Genomic DNA, 14,142 nt, shown 5'->3' on the forward strand with positions numbered 1-14,142 from the left:
CCATGTATACTGCCTGCCATGTATACTGCCTCCCATGTATACTGCCTGCCATGTATACTGCCGTCCTTGCCCTTCCATACCCATTACCTCTCCCCAAATGTTCATGTCATCCTTCTACAGGGGCCATGCTAATCTCTGCATTGATCCAATTTTGGTATATATGCTGTCAACTAAAGGATGGAAAAAAGGGTCTTACAGACTGTCCTCAAACTTACAGTCTAGACGGGCTTTAGACAGGAGCTTCCCAAGTATTGAATGACAGGCTCAAGCCCCATCAACTGCTGAAAGACAGGGCCTTATTCTGTAGTCTAGTCTGGCCTCAAAACGCACAGCAAATCTCCTGTCTCAGCTTCCCCAATGTTAGGATTGTACACGAGTCACTTTCAGGCATTTACTAGATAGACCAGAGTGGCCTCAAACTCAGATCCACCTGCCTCTGCATCTAGCATACTGGGGTGAAAGCTCAATGTCACCGAACTTGGCTTTCTCTGATTCTTTTTTTTCCTTCCTTCCTTTCTTTTTTTTCTTTCTTTTTTTTTTGTTTTTTCGAGACCAGGCTGGCCTCGAACTCAGAAATCTGCCTGCCTCTGCCTCCCAAGTGCTTGGATTAAAGGTGTGCACCACCACTGCCCGGCTCACACCAATCTTCTTACTCCTATTTTGTTTTAAAGCCTTTTTACTTGAATGAAATTATCTTGGGTGTGTGTGAACATGTATGTGCTACATCACATGGAGAGTGGCCAGAGACAGCTCGTCGGGGTGGCTCTCTCTTCCTACCGTGTACATTCTGAGGACTGAGTTCAGGTCTTACTGGCGGCAAGCACTTTTACCCAGTAAAGTAAGGTAATGTGCATGTCTGAGCTACCTTCTAGTTCCGGTCTAACCCCTTTGTGTTTTTATTTAAGAACAGCAATGCTATACATTCTCCAAATACACAGTGCACCAAGACAGAAGCAAAAGCATACTGTGTTTCAGGGCACCTGGTTACATTTAGAAAAATAAAATTAAAGAAGGAGGGGGTACTCGAGATATGGCACAGAAGTTGAGTACTGGGTACTCTTGCAGAGGACCTGGGTTCGATTCCTGGATTCGACTGTCTGTAACTCTAGCTCCAGGGGATAGCATACTATCTTCTGTCCGTCATAGGCACCAGGTACAAACAGTGAAACCACACATACACATAAAGAAAAAAAAAATAACAGTCACACCTGTATTGTTAGAAGGGAGAATAAAATTACTTAGTGTTAGGACTGAATGCAGACCCTTGCACTTGCAGTCTGAGGATAAGGGTCTCCAGCAGCGGAAGAAGTCCACCAGTCCAATGTTTAATCCTTTTTTAAATCCAGTTTTACCCGTGGCTCTTCCAATGAAGGCAAAAAGTAAGTTCTTTAAGAGCAGCAGCACAGTTTTCTACACTTATCAACACTGCACTATTCTCTGGGAGGTATACAGGTACTGTTAAAGAATATGGGCTATGCCAAGCATGGTGGTACACATCTGTATTCCAAGACGTTGGGGGCAGAGGCAGGAGGACAGTGGTCAAGGCTAGGATAGACAGTACAGCAAGACCCTGTCTCAAGAAAAACAACAAGCTGGGTGTGTTGGTGCAGGCTTTTAATCACAGCACTTGTGAGGCAGAGAGGATGGCGGATCTCTGTGAGTTTGAGGCCAGCCTGGTCTACAGAGTGAGTTCCATGACAGCCAAGGCTAAATANTGAGTTTGAGGCCAGCCTGGTCTACAGAGTGAGTTCCATGACAGCCAAGGCTAAATAGAGAAACCCTGTCTCAGAGAAAAAAAAAAAAAAAAAAAGCAAAAGAAAAACAACAAAAGCAAAACTTGCAGTAGACCCCTCTTTCTTTGGTTCCCACAGCACGTTGTAGCTCCTGGTGCCCAGAACAGGACCACACGAGGCAGGCTTTCCTGACAGTAGGTGGCTATTACTGCTGCAGCCCACTGTCAAGTCACTGTGGGTCCAGAAGTCAATCACGGAAGCTCTGCAGCAGGCTAGTTTTCCAGCAAGCCCACAGCATACCTATGTGCAAGAGAGTCACTGTTTCCCCAACCTTTACCACAGCACCAGTAAGATTCTATTAGTGCTAGGCGTGGTGGCACACGCCTTTAATCCCAGCACTGGGGAGGCAGAGGCCAGCCTGGTCTACAAAGTGAGTTCCAGGACAGCCAGGGCTATACAGAGAAACCCTGTCTCTAGGAGAAAAAAAAAGATTCTATTAGTAAAATCAACCTCCTTTGACATTTAAATATGTCAATATAAAATTGGGGGCCGGGGATGGTTCGGTAGTAGATACCTTAGCTAACACTCAGTCCTCAGCACCAAAACCAACAAATATGGCTGGCATCCAGATCAAGGGAATTTAGGCAGCTTCCCTGCCCTGAACCAACTTTTACGATGCCTCTTCCTGGGGCCTGATAATACACTCCAGATCACTTCTTAGCACCCATTCCACTCAGTTTCCTGTTAGAAAATACTATTTCCCATAGGCTCTGAACAACAAAAAGAAACTCGCCCCGCTCTATCTACTAAGCCCTCGCAGGAAATCATTTTACTTTTGATCATTGCTACTTAAAATACTCCCCATCCCCAACACACACTACACCCTGGAGTCACTGTCTGATCTGTTTTACCTGACGCTCAGTGGATCTGACAGCTCATCCGACTGGAAGATGGAAGAGGCAAGGGCACGGACACTCGAGCTTCTGCCCCCTGTGGAGAATCTGACAAAACCCTCACTCTACAGCACATGCCTGAGGAGCCAGCTAAGTCCTCAGACAACAACTAGAGAGAGAAGGAAGGAAGGAAGGAAAGGTGAAGGGGATGTCTCCTTAAGCAGCAGCAGAAGCCAAGGCAGTAAGAACTGTCCGAGGGAGGGATGCCCTGGGGACGAAAGGAAAGCAGTCCAGACACTGCAAACCCCAACCAAAGGGGAAGAGGCTGACACAGCCAAAACCACCATTTTCCAAAAGAAAACGTCTTTACAATGCAATTTCACAACAAGTATCATTTGAAAAATTGGCTAACAAAACCAATGCACGACAAAAGTGAAAAATGTAAGAACTCAAAGAAACAAAACTAGAACAAATAGTCCCAAACTACAAAGCTTATTCTACTTCTCTACAAGAAATCCTGAAAAAAAAATACCTGCCAGCTATAATCTGATTCTCAGAGTGTGACCACCATGTCCTCTATGCTGTGGTGGGGATCAGAAACAAAGGCTTAGCACTTGCTAGGCAATCTATGGAAAGAGCCACATTTGCAGTCCCCAAGAGGTCTGCTAAAGTAGCCTCAGCTGGCCTTTCCATTCACTTCGCTCTCCCCCCTAGGTCCTAGGATTACAAGTACGGACCTTACATGTGGCTATAGCACCTCCAGGAGTATGTAACCCTGGCCAGCCTGGAACTTAAGTAGTCCAAGCTAATCTTGAACTCATAAAATCTTCCTGCCTCTGCCACACTAGTGCTGGGGTGAAAGGTGTGAGCTACCACATTCTCAGGATTCTTTTTTTCCTTGGAGGCACATGGAATGGTGCTAAGGTGGACACAGTGCAAATAAGGTGCAGGACAGGGCAGGCTCGTTTCTGGAGAATTTACCGGATAGGCAGGCTTTAGCAAACCATACTTAAGTCATAAAATACCTGTAACCTCAGCACTGGAGACACTGAGGCAGGAGGATCACTATGGGTTACACAGTATGGCTATGCATCGAATAGAAACAAACAAAACAAAAAGCCCAAAAGCCAATTGAAATGGGGAGGGTAGGCTGGGTCCTAAGAAGAACAATACAGAGAAGACCAGGCAAGGCAGAGCACCCAGCAGGTCTCACCTGTCCTGCCCTGGGGAAAACCTCAAGACAAACATAACCCTTAACCACGCTTGCCTCCTGCATGTTCTCAGTCAGTTCTCAGTTGGACTCCTTTTCTGAACAACAATCCCTGGGAGGTCTTTTGAATCAACGGAGAAAGAACTCAAAGGGTATCACAGCAGGAGCTAGGGAATTACCTAACCTTCCAAGATTTATGTTTGTACAATAGTTACACTGGGGCTAACTAATTATGTTTGTCCTGAACATTTCCTTTTATCCAATTTGGAACCTCTTACTAAGAGACAACTTAGAACTCGCTTTTACGCTGTGTGCTTTGATTCTAACTTCCTGTACAGACGTTCCCCAGCCTGGTTCCAGCAATGATTCCTATACCTCCCTAGCACTGCTGTCATCTTTTCTGAAATCCTAAATCATGTGCATGTGTACTGAGTACAGGCAAAACATCCATACACACATAAGAAAGGAAAATACAGTAAGCCTCCATGACCTTGTATTCATCAATGCCCCCAGGCCCCTCTGAGCCAGGGTTTCCTGTATACCAGGCTGGCCTCAAACTCTATGCTGCTATGTAGCTGCGAGTGACCTTCAACCATTCACCTCCCAGGCTCTACCTCCACAGGGCTGAGATTATATGAACAAATCTACATGAATACATCATCACACCTCACTCCCCTCCTTTTGTAAATGATAAGGTTTCTCTGTGTAGCCCTTGCTGTACTAGAACTCACTGTTTAGACCAGGATGGCCTTGAACTCAAAGAGAGATCTGTCTGTCACTGCCTCTGAGTGCTGGGATTAAAGGTGTGAGCCACCACTGCCTAGCCCTCTAATTTATGTATTTATTTATTTATTTGTTTGTTTGTTTTTCAAGACAGGGTTTCTCTGTATAGCCCTGGCTGTCCTGGAACCCACTCTGTAGACCAGGCTGGCCTCAAACTCAGAAATCTGCCTGCCTCTGCCTCCCTGAGTGCTGGGACTAAAGGTGTGCGCCACCACACCCAGCTTATTTTTATTTTAAATATGATTTATTTTTATTTTATGTACATTGTTTTGCCTGCACGTATGTCTTTGTGAGGGTATCAGATCCCTGGAACTGGAGTTATAGTTATGAGCTGCCTTGTGGGTGCTGGGATTGGACCCAGATCCTCCGGGAAAGCAGCCAGTGCTCTTACCACTGAGCCAACTCTCTAGCACCTTATTTTTAACATCAAATAAATTCTTGGCAGTGTTGGGCATGGAACACAAAGTCTAGGACATAAAGGCCACCAAGTTTCAACCAGTCCTGATCAATATTATCTATGATAACAGCATCCTTTGTTGTTGTCTTACTGACTTTGTGTGTGTGTGTGTGTGTATATTGTGTACATGCCTATGGAGCCCAGAGAGGGCATCAGGTCACCTGACACTGGAACAATGGTTGATAAACCAGCCTGCATTCACCTTGGGCCATTTTACAGTAAAGACAAACAGAAACCTTCTCTGTAGGTTTAAAAAAACCTACTTTAAATAAGGGCTCTTATATGTTTTAATTTCTTTTCTAGCCCATTACCCACCAAAGTAGTGGAAAGGAAAGACTACTAGAGCAAAGACGGATGTAGACCGTTTAGAAATATTTTTTGGAGCAAATCTAATCTGTGCTGTCAGGATATCAGCAGTTTATTGTACACAAATCAGTAGCGGCAGTTCGATCCATTTGAAAACACCATTTACGAATTAGTAATGGCAGTGACCTACAAGAAATTGTAAGGCTCTATTAATAAGCCTGGATCTGCAGAAGTGGCAAGAAGCCACCAGAACACCACTAGATGTTTTTTGGTCTCTATGAAGTCATGACAAATGATGACCGACAAGAGAATGGTAAGGTGTGCCAATTTCACCCAGCATCGTCAGCCAAGCCCAACAGTGACCCGTAAGGAATGGCAAGGCATACCAATACCATCCAGCACCATCCACTGTTGGTTGGACTATACCTATATCCTTTCTAAACATCATATGTTCTCTCAAAGTATCCGCTCTAAGAAAATGTTGCATCTCTGTTTCAGAAGGTGTTGTGACTACCTGCAAGCGCTCCTTTATTCAGGAGGTCACAACCATCTGTCAAGATGTTATTATGCCCACCCGCTGCCATGACTACCTTACAACCACGGCTTTGTCCAGAAGGTTATAACCAACTTATTTGTCAGCCAGATCCCTCCCCCGTTTAGGAACTTCCTACCCCTGAGCTATGAAAACCTTGTCTTTGTCATGTTCAATGCTGATTTCTTGAACCCTGTCTTCAGGAGTGGCAGCCCGTGTACATAAATAAAAAAGCTTGCCTTAATTAATTTGGCCATGATGATTTGGGTTGATGGTCTTTCTGACATCTTTGGGATAAACAGCTGTGAGCTATCACATGCGTGCTGGGAATGGAATCCAGGTCCTCTAGAAGGGCAGCCAGCTCTGCACTTTTATTTCTCTGAGACTCGGTGTCATCATTATAAACCTAGGCTGGTCTGGAACTTGCTATACACAACAGGATGGTCTCAAATTCAGAGCTGTCTATCTCTGTCTACTGAGTCCTAGTGCCATCCTGAGCTCACATTCTTTCTTCGTTTTTTAAATTTTATTTTTAATAGTGTGTATATTGTCAGGTACATATGAGCAGGAACTCTTGGAGATCAGAGAAGGGCACTGGATCTCTGAGCTGGAATCACAGTAGGCTGTAAGCTACCTGACCTGAGCGCTGGGAATGGAACACCAGATCTTGGGAAGAGCAACAAGTTTTTTGTTTTTATTTATTTTTTTAAAGATGTATTTATTATGCACACAGTGTTCTGTCCGAGTGTATGACTGCATGCTAGAAGAGGGCACCAGATCTCATTATAGATTGTATGAGGCACCATGTGGTTGCTGGGAATTGAAGTCAGAACCTCTGAAAGAACAGCCAGAACTCTTACCTTTTGAGTCATTTCTCCAGCCCATAACACGTGATTTTTAAAGATTTGTGTGCATTATCTCATGTGTATGAATGCTTTGCCTATATGCATGTATATGTACCATGTACATGCCTGTTATCCATGGAGGTCAGACAGGGCATGCAATCCTTTGGAACTGGAGTTGCAGGCGGTTGTGGGTAACTATGAGTGCTGGGAATCCCACCCAGGTCCTCACAAAACTCTCCAACCCCAGCGTGGGCTTTGAAGCACCAAAACCACACCTCCAGCCCCATCAGTCAATCCTGAAACACTTCCCAATGGGGGAAATCAGTATTCCTAAAAAGATGTATCTTGACATCGTAAAAGATGTATGAATGGTTTTGTGGGTAAATGTGCCCAATTTGTGTGCTGTGTCCATAGAAGCCACAAGAAGGCCTCCCATTAACTTGTGGAATTGGAGCTAACAATGCCGTGAGCCAACTGACTGTGAGTGCTAAACCTGAACCTGGGTCTCCTCTGGAAAAATAGCAAGTGCCCTTCAGCAAGAAGCCAGGCCCTGTTTCTATTTCTCTTTGTTTTTTGAGATAGTATTTCTCTATCTCTGAACTGGTAGGATCAGAGGCGGGAACCACCATGGCTGACTTTTTTTTTTTTTTTTGGTGTTTTGTTTTTTTGTTTGTTTGTCTGGAACTCACTTTGTAGACCAGGCTGGCCTCAAACTCAGAAATCCTCCTCCCTCTGCCTCCCGCATGCTGGGATTAAAGGCGTGCGCCACCATGCCCGGCCTTTTTTGGTGTTTTGAGACAGGGTTTCTCTGCGCAGTCCTGGCTGTTCTGGAACTCACTCTGTAGACCAGGCTGGTCTTGAACTCAGAAATCCACCTGCCTCTGCCTCCCAAGTACTGGGATTACAGGCGTGTGCCACCACTGCCCGGCTATCTATTCTTTATACCCTCCGGCCTCCACCTTCACTGTGCTGTGGTTACAGGCCTGTGTGACCAGGGCTAGCTTTGGGGATAAAAATCCAGGACTTTGTAAATGCCAAGAAAGCATTCACCAACTGAACTACATCCCAGCCTCCAGGAGGCTTCTGAAAGACTCTGATTTAACACAGAATCTCTTAAGTACCTCAACTATCTGTTACCTGTCTTTAGCCTGCTTAGAATGGAGTTTTTAGACTTGTCTTCTTTTATATGCACATGAAAAACTGATACTCGGTCTGGAGAGATGGCTCAGTGGTTAAGAGCACTGACTGTTCTTCCAGAGGTCCTAAGTTTAATTCCCAGCAACCACATAGTGGTTTATAACCATCTATACTGTGATCTGATGACCTCTTCTGGCATGTAGGCATAAATGCAGGCAGAATACTATATATATGATAAAAAAAGAAAGAAAGAAAGAAAGAAAGAAAGAAAGAAGAGAAAAATGAAAACTCGAGATTGATCATATATCTTAAAAAGTGGTGCAGATGACTCCCCCGCATCGGCTCTGCTGGAAACAGGAAACCCCTATACTGTGCCTTCAGTGTTACTGAGCACAAGGACATGACTTGGTGGGGAAACGTCTTTACTGGCTAAATCATCTTGATGGCCCAGTGATATTAAAAAATTAAAAACCAAACAAAAAAACAACAACAAAAACCACTACCACCAATAAAATCCCAAACCCAAAAGCACTTAGGAGGCAGAGGCAGGCTCCTGCAGGTCTCCCGGCTCCCTGGACTGACTAGTGTATTTGGTAGATTTAGTGTTCTTAAACCCTGAGTCATCTCTTCAGCTCCTAGTTTTGAGACTTTTATCTTTGTTTTCTTTAGTCCTTTTTTTTTTTTTTTTTTTGTATATGAGCCAACATCCTTTGTTTAGCTCACTAGAAAACTTACTTTTTCAGAGAAGTATTGTCTAATAAGAGCCAACCAGGATCTTATAACTTGGGGTGGGGCTTAGCTCAATGGTAGCGATGAAGTACCTGCCCAACATGCACAAGTCCTTGGCTACCTACCCCTCCCCCAGCACTACCTACCTCCCCAGCACTATGGCCTCACCATCCCAGTTTGTTCAGATAAGCTTACTGGGGTTGCAGCTGACAGTGGGTAAGAGCACTGCCGTGTGGGTGTGGGAACCCGACTCTGCTTCCCAGCACCCATGGAAAAGGCAGGTGTGGCTGCACACCCTGGAGCTTTAGCAGTGAGGTGAGGTGAGGGAAGGGAAGGCTGGATTGTTAGGTCATGTAGGATGCTCACAGGCAGAAGACAGTGCTGCACAGAGGCCCCAGCTAGTGCAGACCCGCACAGTGGGGCCCACCATGCATATGTGCAGTGGTGTGATGGGGTCAAGGGCAGGTGCTCATCCCAGTGGCTGCTCCACCTAAGGTACTCACTTGAGGTTTTCTAACTCCTGTTTCCTCAGCGGAGAAGACGGTGGAGCAGGAATGAACTTATCTCCATCATGGCTTTTACTGCTGAAATAGAGAAAGACTCTTAGGTAGGAAAGAAACACCACTGTGCAATTTGTTCTCCTGTTCCTACTCCACGCCAACCCAGTTCTGACAACAACATATGCAAATGGGAGCAATGACTGCACGAAGGCCTAGCACTACAAACATGCTAACTCCAAACAATCTCACTGCACTACTGTATTTTCCCTAGCACACAACAGTACTTTTACACAATCTCTGGCGGCAACATCTCTACTACATAAGCACATTTACACACTTCAACTTTTTCTTCTTCCTTTCCTTTTTTTTTTGTTGGTTTTTCTAGACAGGGTTTCTCTGTGTATCCATGGCTGTCCTAGAACTCACTCTGTAGACCAGGCTGGCCTCAAACTCAAGTGATCCACTTTCTTCTGCCTCCCAGGTACTAGGATTAAAGGTGTGCACCACCACTGGCCAGCTCAAAATGTCTTTAGTAAATAAACTGTTTTGTGGTTCAGCTGATAGAGTGCTCATCCAACAAGTATGAAAGCCCTCATTCCCTCCCAGCATTTCATAAACCAGGCATGATGGTGTGGGCCTTTAATCAGCTGAGCCGTGGTGGCACACGCCTTTAATCCCAGCACTCGGGAGNCAGAGGCAGGCGGATTTCTGAGTTCAAGGCCAGCCTGGTCTACAGAGTGAGTTCCAGGACGGCCAGAGCTACACAGAGAAACCCTGTCTCGAAAAAAAAAAAAAAAAAAAAAAAAAAAAGTCTAATAATCAAGAAAAGTGTTGAATGGAGATGCAGTTTACAGGTGATACTAGAGAGCAGACCTCCCAGCAGGGCATGGTGGCTCACACCTCTGATCACCAGGAAGGCTGAGGCAGAAGGCTCACTACCTATCTGAAGCTGATTTGCAGGGGGAAAAAAAAGGCTTGGCTTTTCTTGCTTACTCTTTTTTTTTTTTTTTTTTGAGACAGGGTTTCTTTGCTTAACAGCCCTGTCTGTCCTGGAACTCAAGCTGAAGACCAGGCTGACCTCTGTCTGTCTTTGTCTCCTGACTATTGGGATAAAAGGTGTGTGCTAGCACATCTAGTTGGCACTTAAAAAAAAAAAAAAAAAATATATATATATATATATATACACATATATATATATACTTTTAAAAATGTGTGTATGTGATTATCTGTGGTCATAGATGTGCTATGGAACACACATAGTGGCCTGTCTGCCTGTCTCCCAAGTGCTTAGCTTAAAGGCAAATTCCACCTCACCCCAGGTTGGCTCCTAATAGTCAACAAATGTAAAAAAAAAAAAACTGTCTCTGGCACACATGACTTTCAAATATCCCCACTGTTATCCTAACTGTGGTTCTCTTCTTTCCTATTTCTCCAGACAGGGTTCTGTTACATATCCCAGGCTAGTATACAGCTTGTTGTCCTTCTGCTCCCAGAATGGGCCACAGGAGTGTGCCATCATACCTGGCTCTGGCCTCCAAGCCACTCTTTAAGAAAGAAGAGCCTATCTTGTTTCAAGTGCTCTGCTCACTCAACTTGTCTCTCCTTTGGTATGAGTGAATTTTGGAACTGCTGGAGGAAGCTTGGGAAGCTATCTAAAGGACAGACAGACAGACAGGTTTGCTGAAGAAATCCTAAAGGACTTTTGCCAAGGTGGGTACATTGGTTAGTTTTTTTGTCAAACTGACACAGCTAGAGTAACTTGGGAAGAGGGACCTCAACTGAGACAAGGCCTAGAGGCAAGTCTGTGGGGTTTTTTCTTGACTGCTGACTGACACAGAAAGACCCAGTCCACTGTGGATGGTGTCATCCTGGACAGATGCATCTGGGTTATGTCAAAAAGCACAGTGAGCTATGGGAAGCAAGCCATGTGGAATAGGCCTGTCTAGGGGGAGGTGCTGATACTGAGATCTGGTTCTCTAATTGGTTCTTGATTTGGTCAATAAAGAAGTAAGCAGCCAATTGCTGTGCAAAAGGTAGAGGTTGGGCCTCTGGGTCCCAGGAGGAGAAGGCTTTGGAAGGAGAAGCATGAAACAATCATACAAGATCTTGGAGAAGCTAGAACCAGCGGCTGCTGCCACTGGAGGTCTGCAGAGGCTGGCTGGTACAGGTGGGATGATAAGTTTAGAGCAGGAGATTCTGTGCCCAGCAACTGTGCTAGCAGGCAAGTTCTAAAGTAATAAAACTGTCTTGAGTGTTTCCATCTGAGGAGCAAAGTGGGGTAGAGAGAGAGAAACGGGTCAGTTATGGCAGCCTGGTGAAGCTAAGCCAAGAGGAATACAAGAGAAGCTGAGAGCGAGCCGTAGAGCGAGGCAGCTCTTAGGCCAGCCAGAAGTGGGGCAAGTTGCAGCCCCGCTCACACTCAGAGCTAAGCTGAGAGGGGCCAGAGGGCTGCTGCTGTCTAGGTCAAAGGCAGGGGTGTGTTTTTTAAAACCACATGCAACAGAGTTCTTCCTCAGCTTCTGTCTGCTTCAGTTCCTGTCCCAGTTTCCCGCAACAGTATGCGATCAAGACCAAACCCTTGCCTTCCTGTGGTGGGTTGAGTAAGAATGGCCCCCTTAGACTCATATATATGAATCTTAGTCAACAGAGAGTAGCACTATTTAAAAGGATTAGAAGGTGTGGCCTTGTTGGAAGAAGTGTGTCACTAGGGGTGGGCTTTGAGTGTTCAAAAGCTCAAGCCAGGTCCCAGCATCTCATTCTTCCTGCTGCGGTTGGATCCAGACGGAGAACTCAGCACCATGTCTGCCTGTGTGATACCACATGCCCTACTATGACAAGAATGGACTAAACCTCTGAAAGTGTCAGGTGACGGATGGCTACCTGCACGTCTCGCTGCTCTCGCTGCTCTCCGTGTTCCCTCCAAGCTGGCTGCTGCTCTTGGAGCCATTTTCCTGCTTGGGATCTTGCTGTTCTTCAGGTAACAGCAACAAGGCATTTCTGAGACAGATGGCTGCAAACTCCACACTGGCTACAGGAATGGCTGAAGACTGACCGTCACTTCAAAGAACAAGACAAATAAGCTTTACAGACTGTAGAAAAAGAAACCAGACTTTTCTTTTTCTTTTTCCGAGACAGGGTTTCTTTGTGTAGCCTTGGCTGTCCTGGAACTCCCTCTGTAGACCAGGCTGGCCTTGAACTCAGAAATCCACCTGCCTCTGCCTCCTGAGTGCTGGGATTAAAGGCGTGCGCCACCACGCCCGGCCAGACTTTTCTGCTATAAGGAATCATTAACTGTGATGGCACATACTTTTGATCCTAGCACTCAGAGGTAAAGACAGAAAAATCCTATCTCAAAAAAAAAAAAACCAAAAAAAAAAAAACCCAGAATCATTAACTGTTACTGAACTTTCTCTCATGTATAAAAAGTTTAATAAAAGCAGTTATAAGCAAATGGTAAAAAAAATCCAACCCCAAATCTCATACAAGACATAAAAGTACAAAGGACTGCAAGCACATACATCAGAACAGGAGGAGACTCTGCACTGCCAGTACTAACGCAAGGCAACTGTAGGTGGAGCCATGAGAATGGAGGTACGCTAGATGGGGTGGGCTGGAGACAGCTCAGCAGTTAGGAGCACCAGCTGTTCTTGTAGAATCTGACTTCCGGCACCCACATGGTGGCTCAGGACTATGTGTAACTGTTCCAGGAGACCTGATGCTCTCTTCTCAACTCCTTGAGAAGCAGGCATGCATGTGGTGCACACTTAAAACCTAAGTCAGTACACGGTCAACACGGTTATAATTTTTTTGCCTGTAAATATTTTTCATCAGAGGTTGGCTGAATCCTTGGATGGGAACTCACAGACAAGGCTGAGGAGTAATTCTCTAGGAAGCAGACATGAGCTAAGAAGGAGACAAATGCCCTCTTGTGGACATTCTGACTCATGGCAGGCAATGCATAGTGTGCTTCCTTAGGGCCTGGACAGTTTCTGCATCCACAGATGCACGCACTAAACCATCATTACAGTGGACAGACCAACTCACTACAGACTTACTCAGTTTGGGCCTGTTTACTGATGTAGCAATAAACTGTCACCACAAAGCAATTCCTCCTGTGAAATGATCAAGCCCAGCTACTGCCCACTAAAACCACAGCACGGACAGTGTTATTACAGAGACACACTGGCTCATGGGAAAATACTTACTTGTAGACAGTGTTCTGAATTGACTGTGATGCTAGAACTATTTTACGGTGATATCCCTGACCAACAATAGACTGTACAATGCCTTTTTTGGTGGGAAGACCTTTAGTTTCTTGCTCAGAAGTCTAGAAAACAAAAAATATTTAAGATAAAATGTAAAGAAACAGTAAAAATGGCATAAAATATGGACAAATAATTTACAAGTATTATGGCTTTTTTTTTTTTAAAGATGTCTTTATTTCTGAGTACACTGTAGCTGTCTTCAGACCCACTAGAAGAGATTATCAGATCTCATTAGAGATGGATGTGAGCCACCATGTGGATGCTGGTAACTGAACTCAGGACCTCTAGAAGAAGAGTCAGTGAGTGCTCTTAACCTCTGAGCCATCCCTCCAGCCCCAGTTATTATGTTCTATAATGTATTTATTTTATGTACACAAATGTTTGCCTGTTGATATGAATATGTACCACGTGTGCACCTGGTGCCTGTGGAAGCTGTCGAGGGCTTGGATCCCCCCAACTACAGGCAGCTGTGTACGACCACGAGATTACAAACCTACCCTAGGTTCTCTGCAAGAGAAGCAAGTGTCCGCCTCTCCAGCACCAACTTTTAGAATTAAGAGTTTGTTTGGGCTGGTGAGATGGCTCAGTGGGTAAGAGCACCCGACTGCTCTTCTGAAGGTCCAGAGTTCAAATCCCAGCAACCACATGATGGCTCACAACCATCCGTAATGAGATCTGATTCCCTCTTCTGGAGTGTCTGAACACAGCTACAGTGTACTTACATATGATATATAAATAAATCTTAAAAAGAG

At 45.1% G+C, this 14,142-nt stretch overlaps 1 protein-coding gene and 1 non-coding gene across 8 annotated transcripts in view; both read right to left on the bottom strand.

Moving 5' to 3' along the window:
- Cnot10 (CCR4-NOT transcription complex subunit 10) overlaps positions 1-14,142 on the bottom strand; it is a 60,447-nt gene that overhangs the window by 16,810 nt on the left and 29,495 nt on the right. For 5 of the 7 annotated variants that reach the window (XM_021171733.2, XM_029481668.1, XM_029481667.1 and 2 more), the window contains 3 exons: positions 13,331-13,452; positions 12,006-12,182; positions 9,129-9,209 (listed from right to left, as the gene is read on the bottom strand). In XM_021171733.2, coding sequence (XP_021027392.1) covers positions 9,129-9,209; positions 12,006-12,182; positions 13,331-13,452 — 380 coding nt within the window. The remainder of the gene's footprint in view (positions 1-9,128; positions 9,210-12,005; positions 12,183-13,330; positions 13,453-14,142) is intronic. The other 2 variants (XM_021171734.2, XM_021171731.2) reach the window with 1 other exon arrangement.
- LOC115031982 lies at positions 75-179 on the bottom strand. The gene has a single exon (XR_003837637.1). It is a non-coding gene; the product is annotated as a U6 spliceosomal RNA (small nuclear RNA).

Source organism: Mus caroli, chromosome 9 (assembly GCF_900094665.2).
Source record: "Mus caroli chromosome 9, CAROLI_EIJ_v1.1, whole genome shotgun sequence".
NCBI classification, from domain to species: Eukaryota; Metazoa; Chordata; class Mammalia; order Rodentia; family Muridae; genus Mus; species Mus caroli.